Here is a 13,152-nt window from a genome sequence, read left to right as displayed (position 1 = left end):
TTATATTCTCATTTAATTCTCCACTTAGTTAAAGTTCGTGGACCTCATAGAATCATGATAAATCACAGCCTTGCTTATCCCTCCCTAAATGTGACTTAAATGTATACTTGACATTTCAGTCTTGTGTACTTTGCTGATGTATGAAAGAATTGAATTATACAACTGCAAAAAAGTTGGCTGTGAACACATTTATTATTCCCTGACATAAACCCAATGAACAAACTGTATGATCAATGCATTTCCATATATATTTTTGACCAAGATAATTGCATTAAAAACCCTGAACCATTTAAGCATTCAAGAACCTTTCAAGCAGTACTGTGGTGTAAATACTAAATTCAGTCCAAACAGTATTCAATGGCTGGGAAAGATCCAGTCCACTTCTTTCTTATCCTGCAGTACCTGGTGACTTATTTAGCTCCTGTTGTTAGCACAAGCCAAGGTGGGAGCTAAGGCACAACTGAAGGAGCAGTGTACAAAGCTGGACTGTGAGAATTGTGTCAAGAATAATTTTAAGACAGCAATTCTGTGAGGTTAATAGCAATCAAACAGAAATCAGTACTGTAGCAGTAACAGGCCGTTGAGCAATCAGCTCACGCTCAGGCTCAAGTAAAAAGTTTGTTTTTCTTTTCTAAGTAATTTTGCATGCATAGAAACAATAATTACTTCTGCTTTATTTTATCTGCTCCTGAACCTTTTCTGATACCTTGGCCTTTTGGAAATGGTTTTCTTATGCAAAGGCTGCAAGACTGGTCCATGTTATCAAAATATACCTGGGCTTCCCTGTTTTAATGCAGAGTGCAGTAATGAAAATAATAGGATCTGTTTGCTTAGTAGAACAAAAGGGATTTTAACAATAATGTTTACTAACACTCCCCATTTTCAAGTGTACAGATTACTTGTACTGAATTGTTCTGCAACAGTGTTTGCTTACAGAAGTGGCTTTATGTTCAGTTTGTATTTTAAAATCTGACTGTTGAGCTCTTCACATACTGAACATCTTTTTATCAACAAACTGAAATTGCTTGTTCAGGTCCAAGAGTTTTTAATGTGATCCATCACATCATTGTTTTCTGACTTGGTTTGCTGGTACAGAATATCCATTGTAAATTGCCATTTTATGTTGAAGCCTTGGAGACTGGTTACTTTGGGGAGCGACGCACTCTTTGCACAAAGAAAAGAGCTCTAATGAGCTACTGTTGTTTATTTTTCTATAATATAATTGATTGGGTTCAGTAAATAATGTAGCATCTGTTGTTATACTGTGTGGGGAAATGTCAAAACAGCAAGATAGTAAGCAGGTGGTTGAGAATGGTGAGAGAGAAAATTAAAATAGAATCTATTTAAAATATAATCTCATAGTAGATGAGCAAAAATGAACTCAAGTTCTATGTATAAATATTTATACTGAGATATAATTTGCTCAGAGGTGCGTGTGTAAGAAGTAGACTATTTAAAAGCCATTGTAATCTTGCTTTTACCCAGTCCTTTCTCTGCAACATAATCACCCTCCATCAGTGTCTGTTACTAAATGACCTTGGGGAGGTTTTCAAAGGCGCTAATAGCAACTGTGTATCTTGAAAGTTTCTTGAAAATCTGGATAAAGGCCTGACTGCCTTTTTAGTTTGAAAAATTGTCTTTTAGGGCCATTTTGGTGGAGGCAGTGTGATTGTGCTGCTTTTTGCATTCCTTTGCCTTCTCATTAAGTGCTGCCTTAAGAGAGGTGATACTGTAGCAGCTGCTTCTAAGTAGGATCAGATTTTTAACAGATGTCAATGCCTGCCCATGAGTACTGACAACACTCAGTACCCTTGAAAATCAAGCCCACCTTGTTCAACAGTCTAATATTAGGCATTTCTTTTTTAAAAAAGGAAATCTAATCAAAGTATTAGTGCTGTAGCAGCTCCCAGAGGCAGAGGACACAGAACACAGACGTTGGTCCTGCCCTTAAAATCTTGACATCAGCAGTACATGCAGTATCATACACATTTTCAGACATGTAATGTTACTGCAATTTTGAGGCTGATTTCATGCAAATTGCTGCAGAAAATGTGCATGCCTGTACTTGGAACCATCTTAATAACAATAACTTACTTTAAATCTTTAAGCTCCCATTTCTCTTCTCCCAGTTTTCTTCTTTGACCATTCCTATTTTTATATGTACTCTGTATATCTGAAGTACCTTCACGGTATTTAAAATTGTGTCTTTTAACAGTGTTTTAGTTTATTTATACTAAATTTCTTGCATATATTTCTTTTCACTCTGAACTGCCGTTAAGGATCTCGTCTACTGCAAATGGTCAATTACTCTCTACAAAAGGAAGGCAATTTGACAAGTGCATTTAAAGAAATACTTTTACTGCCTTTTAATTTATACCCTTAAAGGAAGCAATTGGCCACTTGACAATTATTTTCTCATTCAGTTTTTTCCCAGGGCTTTCTGCCGAATGATTAAATTACGTATCCCATCGTGCATTAACTGTAGACCTAATAATATGTGTTATAAAGAAGGATTTATTTTAATTAGTTGTCTGGTGGGCTGTTATTAAGGAATGAATAAAAATTATTTTGTCATTGAGATAAAAAGCACAGCTATGGCTCTGGAGCACTGTGACAATGTCTTGAAGTTCCAGAAGAAATAAAAAGAAAAGCTTCCTGTCCTTTTCTTTAGTTGCTGGCATTGCAACCTTAATGATTATTTTTCCTTCCTCAGGCTATCAGGCTGTCTCTTGAGCAGTCTTTGCCTCCTGAACCAAAGGAGGAGAGCACAGAGTCTGTCAGCAAACTGCGTATTCGGACGCCCAGCGGAGAATTCTTTGAGCGACGTTTCCTGGCCAGCAGCAAGCTGCAGGTTGTCTTTGATTTCGTAGCTTCCAAGGGATATCCTTGGGAGGAGTACAAGCTGCTGGGCACCTTTCCGAGGAGAGATGTGAGTAAATATACCTTTCAGGAATAAATACCACTGTTTCTTAGTCCGGTATGTTAGATGACCGGTGTGTTATAGCACAGAAGGTAAAAGACATACTTGAGTATGTGAGAGGGCTGCCAAGCTGTGAGCAGGCCAGGTGCTGACCGACCAGTGCTATCAGATGTTACATACACAGTTGTGTTGCAAAACCTGCCTCCAGTGACATGGTAAACAGTCCTCCATTTCTGAAACAAGTTGGGGGCCATATTCAATGAAAACTCCTTGAATATGCTGAGGCAGCATCACTCACATCCTGTTTGAAGGAAGCTCCATCAGTCGCACTGTTTAGGTCTGCTGTGGGCTGATACTTCAGATCTTTCTGGTTTTACCATTTTGGTGCAGCTTTATGTTATGAACAAGACTCAGAGTCAGATAGTATCCAGTTATGAACTAATCAGTACATTCTAATAAATTTTTCATCCACCTGCTACATAATGCCAATAGATAATCATTTATATCTCCTAACTTACAATTCTAATGATGTACCTGCTGTGCCTGATTTTCAGAATCAACACTGCTCGCTGCTTACAAAAGCCAATTAAATTCTGTTGATAAATCCACAGATATTTTTGTTCTGACTACCATGTTTCTTTGAAAATATACCTCTGTTTTCTGCTCTATTACAAATCAGCTTTCATGTCTTTTTTAGCCGTTGCTACAGCAAAGATAAAAATCAGTAGTTCCAACTGTGCAGCAATTACCTGGGGCCCTGCATAAAAGCTGAAGGGAACAGGGACTGCAGAAGAGATGGTTGAAGTTCAGCATCTTTTTGGCCACAGTGCCTCAGCACTGCAAATGAGTGGAGGCAGCTCTGGACTAGCTGGGGTTTTGTTTCCTGGAGGCATCTCCAGGTGACTGGTTAAGCCATTTTTCACCAAAGGAGTTCAGTAACTTGGGTTGCTTTTCCATTTTGTTTCCCATCACCTGGAGGAAGTTCAGTAGGAATAAGGCACTGATTAACATGTTTGCAGTAGTTTGTAAAAGATACCTCTTGCTTTATCATCTTGTTTCTAAGTACTCCAAAGGGGAAGAAACCAACGTCCTTAGCAAGCATACAGCCTTGAGAGTGGATGTGATTTCTGACCAGTTTTGGGCATAACTCTGAACAGAACTGCAGTGCTTGCAGCTCTTCTTCCACCTTGTCCTATATTGAGAATCCTAATCACTTAGACTGAAAAGTAGCATTTAAGGAATCTCATTAATCGCTAATTAACTTTACTCCTTAAGCATGTAGTATCATTTCCAGTGGAACCAAAGACTAGAAGTCATCTATGTTTTCAGGATTACTGTTCATTCAATTTATTTGACAGAAGAAAAACACTATTTTACAGTCTAAACAATGGGTTTAAATATTCTCCAAGTCATTTCTCCCTACCTGTGACTTATGTCTATTGTAGTACATATCTAATATAAAAACCCTACAGGTATAGTACTCTAACTTTTTACATTTGTTTTTCTCCTTACACTGACTGTTTCTGTACTTAGTCACATCATTATCATTATTCATTCCAGTGCTGTGTAAAAAACGCAAAAATCAGATGAATGACATAAGAACCAGTTGAAAAAGGAGTAGAAAAGAAAAAATACCACTAAATTAGAACAGGCTGGTGTTGTCAGTAGCTTTGTGAAACTGGCAGGGAGAAAACACTGAGGCAAAGAAAGGAGAATTTAATAGCAGGATACAGAGCTGTCGGTCTGTTGCATGGGAAGCAAAGACCCTTCCATCGTTTTTCTATGATTCCAACCTAATAATGCCTTGTATGAAGAGTCACATAAATGATTCATGCCGATTGACTCGGCGGCCATGTATGAATCCGGTTGCCGTTGTGACCACTGGAGCTACAACAGACAAAAAATATTCCCCAGGGGTTTGCTAACCACTGAGAACTATAAATGACATCTGTCATATTCCCCAGCTCTGGCAAGTTGGAAGTGTACAACTCTATGGACAGAATAATAAAAATAAGTAATTGATAAATGCCTTGGAAGTACAGTAAAAGTGTATATTCATTGCCTTAGGCTTCATGGTATATATTTTTTTTAAAATACACCGTAAGTTGTCAAGACCCTTCTAGTATATGATATGTATCAAAACCATCAGTTGGAATCTGTGCAACAAGAACAGAGTACTTGGGATGCTCATGCTCCAGAAAACAATAGCATTTAAAATGTCTGTTTATATTTAAACTGTACATAACATTTTTTTAAAAAATATGTTTGCAAGTATCAGAATTACTTTACTGGAGTTTTGCTGCCATAAGATGAAAATATGTCTCCTAAAGTTAGATTTGTTTTTTTTTCCTCTCCTAGTCTGTTTTACAATAACATACACACCCCCAAAAGTGTTTCCATCTTATCAAAACAAGGGTATTATCTTCAACCAAATCAGCATTTTCTTGTAATAAACTTGTTAGGGCATTTTTACCTGCTTTTCAAAACATCAATCCTGATACAGTCTTGTTGAAGTATTTTTACTTCTTTGGTAAATAAAAATTCATTAGTTCTTAGTCCTGTGTTCCAGTTGCTTACACAGATATCCTTAGCTAACTTAAAGTTGGTATCATAACCCTACTGTAAATACAAACTTCTACACATGAGTAAATACACAGATTAACCTTTTCCAGACACTACTTGTAGATTTTAAAGCAGCAGTGACATTCCAAAGCAGTTAAGCACATGCAGTGACTTGTTATTGGGTCTTTGATTGCATTGTTCTTTCCACTGGCACTGAAGTTAGTTATTAACCACCTTCTCTCTCAGTACCTCAACCATGGCAGCACTACATGTTTTACCAACAGAGTGTGCCATGAGTGAACCTGGGTCAGCAGGTAACTTGTATCTCTAACTCAGAAAACATTTGACAAACACATCTTTCAGAGTGAAGAGCTGTATTGTATGTTCTCTGCATTATTCTTAAATACACCTGCAAAGGCTTTATGGAAGCAGATGTGTGCACTGTTAAATGTGTGCACTGATTCCAGAATTATAGTTCCCTTTCTTCCAGAAATCCATTTAACTATAACAAAAAGAGCTTACCCCAAGTATATTAGTGTGCTCAGTCAGCCTTCTAGTTCAGTATTTCTTCTAAGTCTCTTTCTCTTGAAAGGCCTCCCAACCTGTTTTTGGTAGTCCTCTTGATCTGCCAGCTGCAAGATCTACCTTCTCCCAGTGCCCTGGAGACTTCCAAATGATCAGTTCTCACTTACTGCAGTGGTGATCTGCAGAAGTCTTCCTAAAACCCTTAAAAACTTATGGAGTGGGCATTTCACTTAGACAAGAAGCTGAAGTGTACCAGGTCTAGTTGAAACTGTAAGAGGAAAGTGCAGAAATTTACCCAAACTGGCTTCAGCTACCCTACTAGGATTAATATTGAATATTTTATGGTAACACTCAGAAAGGAAGGTCCTGGAGTGCTTTCTCCTTTTAAAAGCTATTTTCGAATGTCTGAATTTATTAATTTCTTATGAATTATAATTTCTTCTGCTCATTTCTCCTTAAGGTGGAGCATTAGTTATGTATTTGAAAGTATGCCTTCTGCAGACATGGTATTAGAGACTTAAGCTCTTTATTTACTGTATCTGGAAGCCTGGGTAAGCCAAGACTTCTACAGTATTTCACATTTTATTTTTCTGAGCCACAGCTTAGGATCAGGTGGCAGTTAAGTCACTTAAGGTTATTTAAATGCATCTAAAATGTTGCTTAATAATTCAGAACCAGTTTGCTCTGTTTAGAGTATTAAGATTTTTTAAATCCTTTTAATTAACCAATTTCAACAGCAGTTTAAATAAACAGAAACAAAAAATCTGTCTCCCTTGAAAGGGCAGGAAATAAATTTGACTCAAATTGCACGTCAATTTAAATGAGGTATGATCAGGATTTCGGTAAATTTAGGGCCAGAAAAGTCTTAATATTATATGGGAGTGTAGAGTAAGGTATTCCTCCAAACTCAAATGGGATCATTTGTTCCTGTGCTCTGGCAGGAGAAATTTCTCTTTGATGCTCACAGTGGTGAAAATCATGTCACAGGATAGAAGTTTGTCAGCACTTGGCACACAGAGCCCTCTGAGCAGGGAATTGTCCTCTGATGTTCTCGGAGGTAGGTAGTTGTGTAAGGTAATGTTAGAGGATGATCCCTATATTGCTATGCAAGGTACTTTGATAATTTTGTGTATCAGTTCTGGCAGCTGTTCTTTGTAAGGATTATTCTACGTTTCACCCAGTGCAAACTACTTCCTTCAGATAACCTTCTTTTAAACTCATTAGATCATGTTTAAAGTCTCTAAATAGTTCATGAAAGAGTTATATGTCCAGGACCATCTTTGACTCTTAACATTCTTCCCCCTAATCATCATCTTGATAGAAAAATGGAAGAAAGATGTTATTGTGAGGAAGGATTCATGTAGTGTTATGGTTATACCAAATAGCACTTTTAGTAATTTCATGTAAATCAAGGAAGTAGCTTGAATATCTGTCTTATGTACGAGGAGAATTTCAGATGAATGAAATATTTTTCTGATATGTTCAAAGCATATTGAGAGTTACACGATTCATGCAGTTTTTCCAGTCATTTAAATTACTGATATTTATCTTTCCTACCACATAAAGTAGTAGAGATCTCTTTTAATTCACATAATTAAAATTTTTCAGGTCAATATAGATCTGATGGTGTCATGTGTTTACTCTGATCTAGTTTACACAAGGCCACAGCCACCTACAAAGGTAGATGTCCCTCCTCGTCATTCACAACTGTCCTTAAGTCAATACTACCTGCCCTTGTCTTTCCTCTCTTTTCAAGATATGTTGTTATTTTATTTATTCAAGCATTGAAGTTTAGTTTAGTTAAGACACTGAGAAGTTACCTAAGCAAATTGGCCATACCAGACTGGCATATTCCCATGCCTCTTTTTGAAGCATGATTTCTGACTGTTCTTCCTGATGACTTGTAGCAGTAAAACGATTGGACTGATTAACCTTGAATGGAGGAATGGATTGACATATCATTGCAACCAGAATGCTGAAGCATTTGTAAATCCCAGGTTTTCTTGCTTTTAACAAGTTTGTTGCTCACAAAGAATAGTATCACAGTCTTTTTTCAGCACCTACAAAAACGGAGTAGTGATATTCTTGCCCTATTGAAGTCAATGGCAGCACTTTAGGGAATATTGAGTATATTTTGCTTCTTGAAATGCCATGTTTACTTTTGTGGAAATATAATTTCCATATAGGTAGTCAGAAATTCTGTAAGTATTACAGAAAGATTTTTCACAATGTTTTCTTCCACGAAAGACAGACTTGATGTGTCTTTTCAGACCCACAGTCTTTACCTAAGTAACTGTGATATCCAGAGAGAAAGATTAAAGCCCTTCATGTATCAAGCCACTGAAAGGAGATCTCATCTCATCTCATATATGTAAGTTTATTCTAAAAAAGAAATAGAATTGCATTCTGTAGATCAGTATAGTTTCAGTTCTCTTACAGCAGCTCTATTTGAATACAGGGAATGTTTAACCAATTCCAGGAAATAGGTGTGCATTTCAGAGGAGCTGTTTTACTCAAGGCTCACTGGAGTAAGCAGGCATTCACCACAGCACTGAATGCGGTCCACGAACTCGGCGTTGAATCCTCCTCATTAGTTACCCAGTGACTAATGCCAACCATGTGATTAATATATTCCACCCAACATCCCTTCCGTGCACATCCCTCGCACCCAAAGTGTTCTTTTATTCAGCACTGCCCCATTTTACAAAACATTTATTTCAGGGGAGGCGAGTTATTGTTCACAGGAAGATGCCTTAGTTAAGCTGCAGAGCTTTGCTCTTGCATATGACATTATGCAGCATCAACTGGGCCTAAGATATTTTGTACATTTTCCCCAGAATTCATGCTTAATGTCAATTTTGTGGACTTTTTTTGACCCTTGTAGGAAGAAAATGTAGTGATAAAATACCTATAAAGAACCTTTGTAATAGTATGATACTAAGAATGCTGTGTCTGGTTACCAGAAAATTTAATGATCTCCTGCTGTTTTGGTAATTGCATAAGTAATGCATCAGACTAAATCACCAAAGCAGTCCTAGGCACTCTCTTTATTCCATTTACCTATCTACCAATCACAATGTTATACTGTAGATATGATTGTGGTATCTTAACATCTTAATGCTTTGAACTTGTGATAAAAATCCTTTTGGACTGTTTTTTCATGCGATTATAATTAAGTGCACATGAATCCAATCCTGGGTCATTCTCCTGTGTTCCCATCCATTCCCCTTTGGGATGTATGCAAAGCAAAGTTCTTACAGTTCATTTGGGGCACTAAATGTATTTATATGTTTTGAGACTTCTGGAGAATGAGGCTGTTTGCTTCCTTTCAGCTCTTCATCAGTGTTCACAGTGAAAGCTATAGTATTTCTGGGAATGTGATCTTTTTTTTCTGTAGCTAGTGTGTTTTAAAATAATTGAATACTTGGAAAATTGTTTGTTCACTGTCAGCACACAGGCAGCAGTGCCCACAAGTATAAAGAACTGTTTTGCTCCCTGGCACAGAAGAGAGGATGCTTAAGATGCAAATGCTCTCCTCTGTAAATGCCAATACTTAAACCTTTTCTCTGCTCAGCAAGAAAAATGAAGGTAAATAACATGAAGGAGCAGGTGATGGAGCTCTTCTCCTGCAGGTCCTTTGTCAGGGAAAGACCCAGTCCAGGGTGTTCTGTTGGCTTCTCTTTTTCCAGAAAAAACACTCAGAGATTTCCTAAATGGATCAAAGATGTCAAACCAGAAAGAATGAAGGGAGGAAAGGAGAAAATCTGAGGAGATCTTTTACAGCACCTTCCTCTCCCCTCAAAGTCTGAAGTTCTCCAGTCTTGGAGTTGTTGGCACTATGGTCTGTACCTGCAGGTGACTCCTCTGACTGACTCCGTGTTCTTGGTCTCAAGGCAACTTGTGTCATGCTTTAATGTCATCAATACCACATTAACAAAAGTCACATTACGCAAAGAGACTTTAATTAATTGAAACACTTCCGTGTTTTCACTTCTGCTGAAATCCAAAAGCGTGTTGGTCATTTTTGTCATTGAAAATGAGCTGTTTGAAAGGCTACAGGGAGATGCAGTCTTTTGGTAGTGATTTTTTCAGTGAGATTAGTTCTTGGCAATAAACATAAAACGAGTATTTAGTGCTGTTAGTAACTGGATGTATTTTGGCCATGTTTTGGGGGAGTACTGATCCCTAAACAAAATTTCTGATCTTGGGCTGAAAGGAAGCACAGAACTACCTCAGAGCTACCCAGGTGGAGCCACTGTACACAACACTTCCTAAGGGCTTTTATTGAACAGTAAATAAACTACAGTTATGTATTTCTTTTATTACCCAGTGTTAAAAAGCCATAGGATTTGAGTTAAAAAATGGTATTTTTTTAAGACATCATTAACACTGGGATTTGATTTAGTTTTGACACAGGAACAATTAGTGTTGGTGGGGGGTTTAAGCCTTGGTTTACAAATACTATGGGGTTTTTCCCAATTAAAACCCTGAATTTTCATGCAGAATCCTGAATTCATAATGTTGGACTTTTAAAAATCACCAGATAGTTCCATTGCCACTATACAAATAGAGTAACACTGAGTTTGGGCTTATCCTTGTTATTTACACTGCCCTGTCATTACGTTTAGTGTTTTAGAAAACAGAAGAGAACACAGTTACTGTCTTAATTTACTGTTAAAAAAAGTCAGGTAATGCAAGAGAGGTTAATAAGCCTTCAGTTGTTAAAATCTATGCAGCAAATTCTTTTTTTTATATGAATTATGTTAAGGCAGTGAAAATTTACCCTTTGTGAAGGTTGGTGGCATCTTGTGTTATCTCAGAGCACTGCACAGCTTTCCAAAGGAAGAGTAGGAAGCTCGAAGTAGGGGATACAGCATCACAATTTTCTGTTTTATCAACAGCTGTTACTTTGCTAAGTAAATGTATTTTTAAACATGCTTAATCTAAAATATGTTTTGAGAAAATCTCTTCAAAGAAGTGAGACAGTAAGAGTGTGACGTATCTGGATTAAAGCTTTGTGTTTGGAACGAGACTACAAGTCTTTTACTATGACATATTTTTCCTTGTTTGTGACGGCTTTCTTCAATTCAGATGTAAATTATCTGCAAGTTTATTCAACTAAGCCCGATCTAATTGCATATATTTCTATAAAGTAACCCTACTTTTGTGTGTTGCTCAAGTTGAGCGTATTATCTGTGTAACCCAGAGGTATTTCAATAGGTAGAAAGGATTCACTGTATTTGTTTGTGTGTCACTCTGAAAATATAGTTTTTTAAACAGATCTGGTACTTTACCAGGTGTGCCTTTAAGTAATTTCTATTGCATTTATACTTTAGGAGGATTAGGAAAGAGAGTAAAAGAACTCTTTGTCCGTTAGATTCATTAAATGTATTCATGCGTGTGTAAGTGGTATAGAGTCTGTGCTACTCGGGAATCAGATCCTTGTCCTAGGGTGGAGAGAAAGGTGAAGGGTGTGATATTTACTGCTTGTGTAAGTGTCATAATAATTGTGTATTCGATTCTTTATTTTTAAATTACCTTCCTGGGCATTAAGCCATTTTTTTTGTATTTATCTTTTCCCTACAGAGTTAGGGAGGGTAAGGAACCACACCTTCGAAATGGTGAAAGTACAGCTGCTCAGGATGTGAATGTGTAATAGAACAGATTGCTCAGCAAAGGTGAAGACAGAAATAATACAGAAATTATTCTAGAAGAAAAAAGACTTTGCTATAAGAATGTATTAAAATGTTGTTTAAATTAGTATGCATTTTTATTATTGATTTATTTTAAAAGCCAATTAATTTATTCAGAATAAAGTGTAAGTAGCTACCACATTCTTACAGAAGTATATATATATATATATATATATACACTACCTTCCATGTTTGTGCAGTCATAAATCATTTGAACTTCAAAGTGCCACAGAAGTACTTCAGCTAGCTAATGGTTAGTTGAAATAATTACCACAGAATTCATTGAAACAAATACTTATTTAAATAATAACTTCCCTATGCACCAAACCGATATTGGCTATATAACAAAGCTCGAAGCCACAGCTCCAGTACACCAAAGCCCTTATAAGGGCCTGTAAAACTGTATCCACAGTTGGAAGAAAAGTGTTGTTTTACCAGCTTAAACCTATTTTAGTGAAAATTAAACCTTTCACAGCTCAGTGGCAAGATCTAATGCTGACAGAAGTAAGGCCCTGTTAGCACCTCTGGTCATGTTGCTGGAAGGAGTCTTCCCTGAAGGGAGGGGAGTGTTAAAGTTTGCACAGAAAGTCATTTGCCCGAAGAGAAAATCTCCTGGGGCAGTATTTGCATTGGCCTTGGGACAGCCTCAAGTGCTCCTGCATGTTATTCTGTAGAATTCTGGGAGCTTGATTATCAGTAATTTTGCTGTCACTTGTGTTATACTCTCTTAGCTTCTGAATATTGTGTCCCTCCTCTGCACCCTACACATTAAATAAGCTTGGAATGGCTTACAGTCTCTTTTTGAGGGATCTTAGTTTACATTTCATTATAATATAAAGTATTTACCTTAGCAAACCCACAGAAGATATTTAAAAAATACATTCAACTCATCAGCTGGTATCGCCAGCCCTGTGTGCATACGACTGGTAGAAAGTCAGTTATTGTAGGACTTGGAGATACAGATAAATACTGTGCTTTTAGCATTTGTTGAGGCCTTCAAAAAATGCTGAATGCTTAACTTGGTGAATTTTGCAACCTTAATCAAGAACGTGTTGATTTCACCACATAGATGAATCTCTCTGATAGGATCAAGTCAGATTCAGTTTATAAACACATGCTTAAATGATTTCCTGCGTAGTTGCTAACAACGTAGAAGAAATCTTTAAATAATAAAAGTGTAGGGGTTTGGGACAGTGTAACTTGTATAATGTGCAGGACTGTTTTGGAAAGAGCATCATGCAATGGCACCAGAGCAGAGGGGTGCCAGCACTGAATTGGGCTCCAGAATTTATCCTGTTGTTAATTAAACAAGGTACACAGATATAAATTTGATGGTATTTTGTACTTTGCAGTATGAAATAATACACGTAAGTTTAAGTGCACAAAATTCAGCAGAACACTACGTTGAACACACCTTTGTGGGCTACAGCTCTTCTAGGGTCCTTTGATCTC

The 13,152-nt window shown here is 37.2% G+C and overlaps 1 protein-coding gene across 1 annotated transcript in view; it reads left to right on the top strand.

Annotated features, from left to right (window-relative positions):
- Positions 1 to 13,152, top strand: part of FAF1 (Fas associated factor 1) — a 156,717-nt gene that overhangs the window by 138,305 nt on the left and 5,260 nt on the right. Inside the window, exon 18 of the mRNA XM_027649046.1 lies at positions 2,714 to 2,929. Coding sequence (XP_027504847.1) covers positions 2,714 to 2,929 — 216 coding nt within the window. The remainder of the gene's footprint in view (positions 1 to 2,713; positions 2,930 to 13,152) is intronic.

Source organism: Corapipo altera, unplaced genomic scaffold, assembly GCF_003945725.1.
Source record: "Corapipo altera isolate COAL_440 unplaced genomic scaffold, ASM394572v1 112, whole genome shotgun sequence".
NCBI lineage: Eukaryota > Metazoa > Chordata > Aves > Passeriformes > Pipridae > Corapipo > Corapipo altera.
The sequence above is the reverse complement of the archived record's forward strand: the minus strand, read 5'-3'. Positions and strand labels throughout refer to the sequence as shown.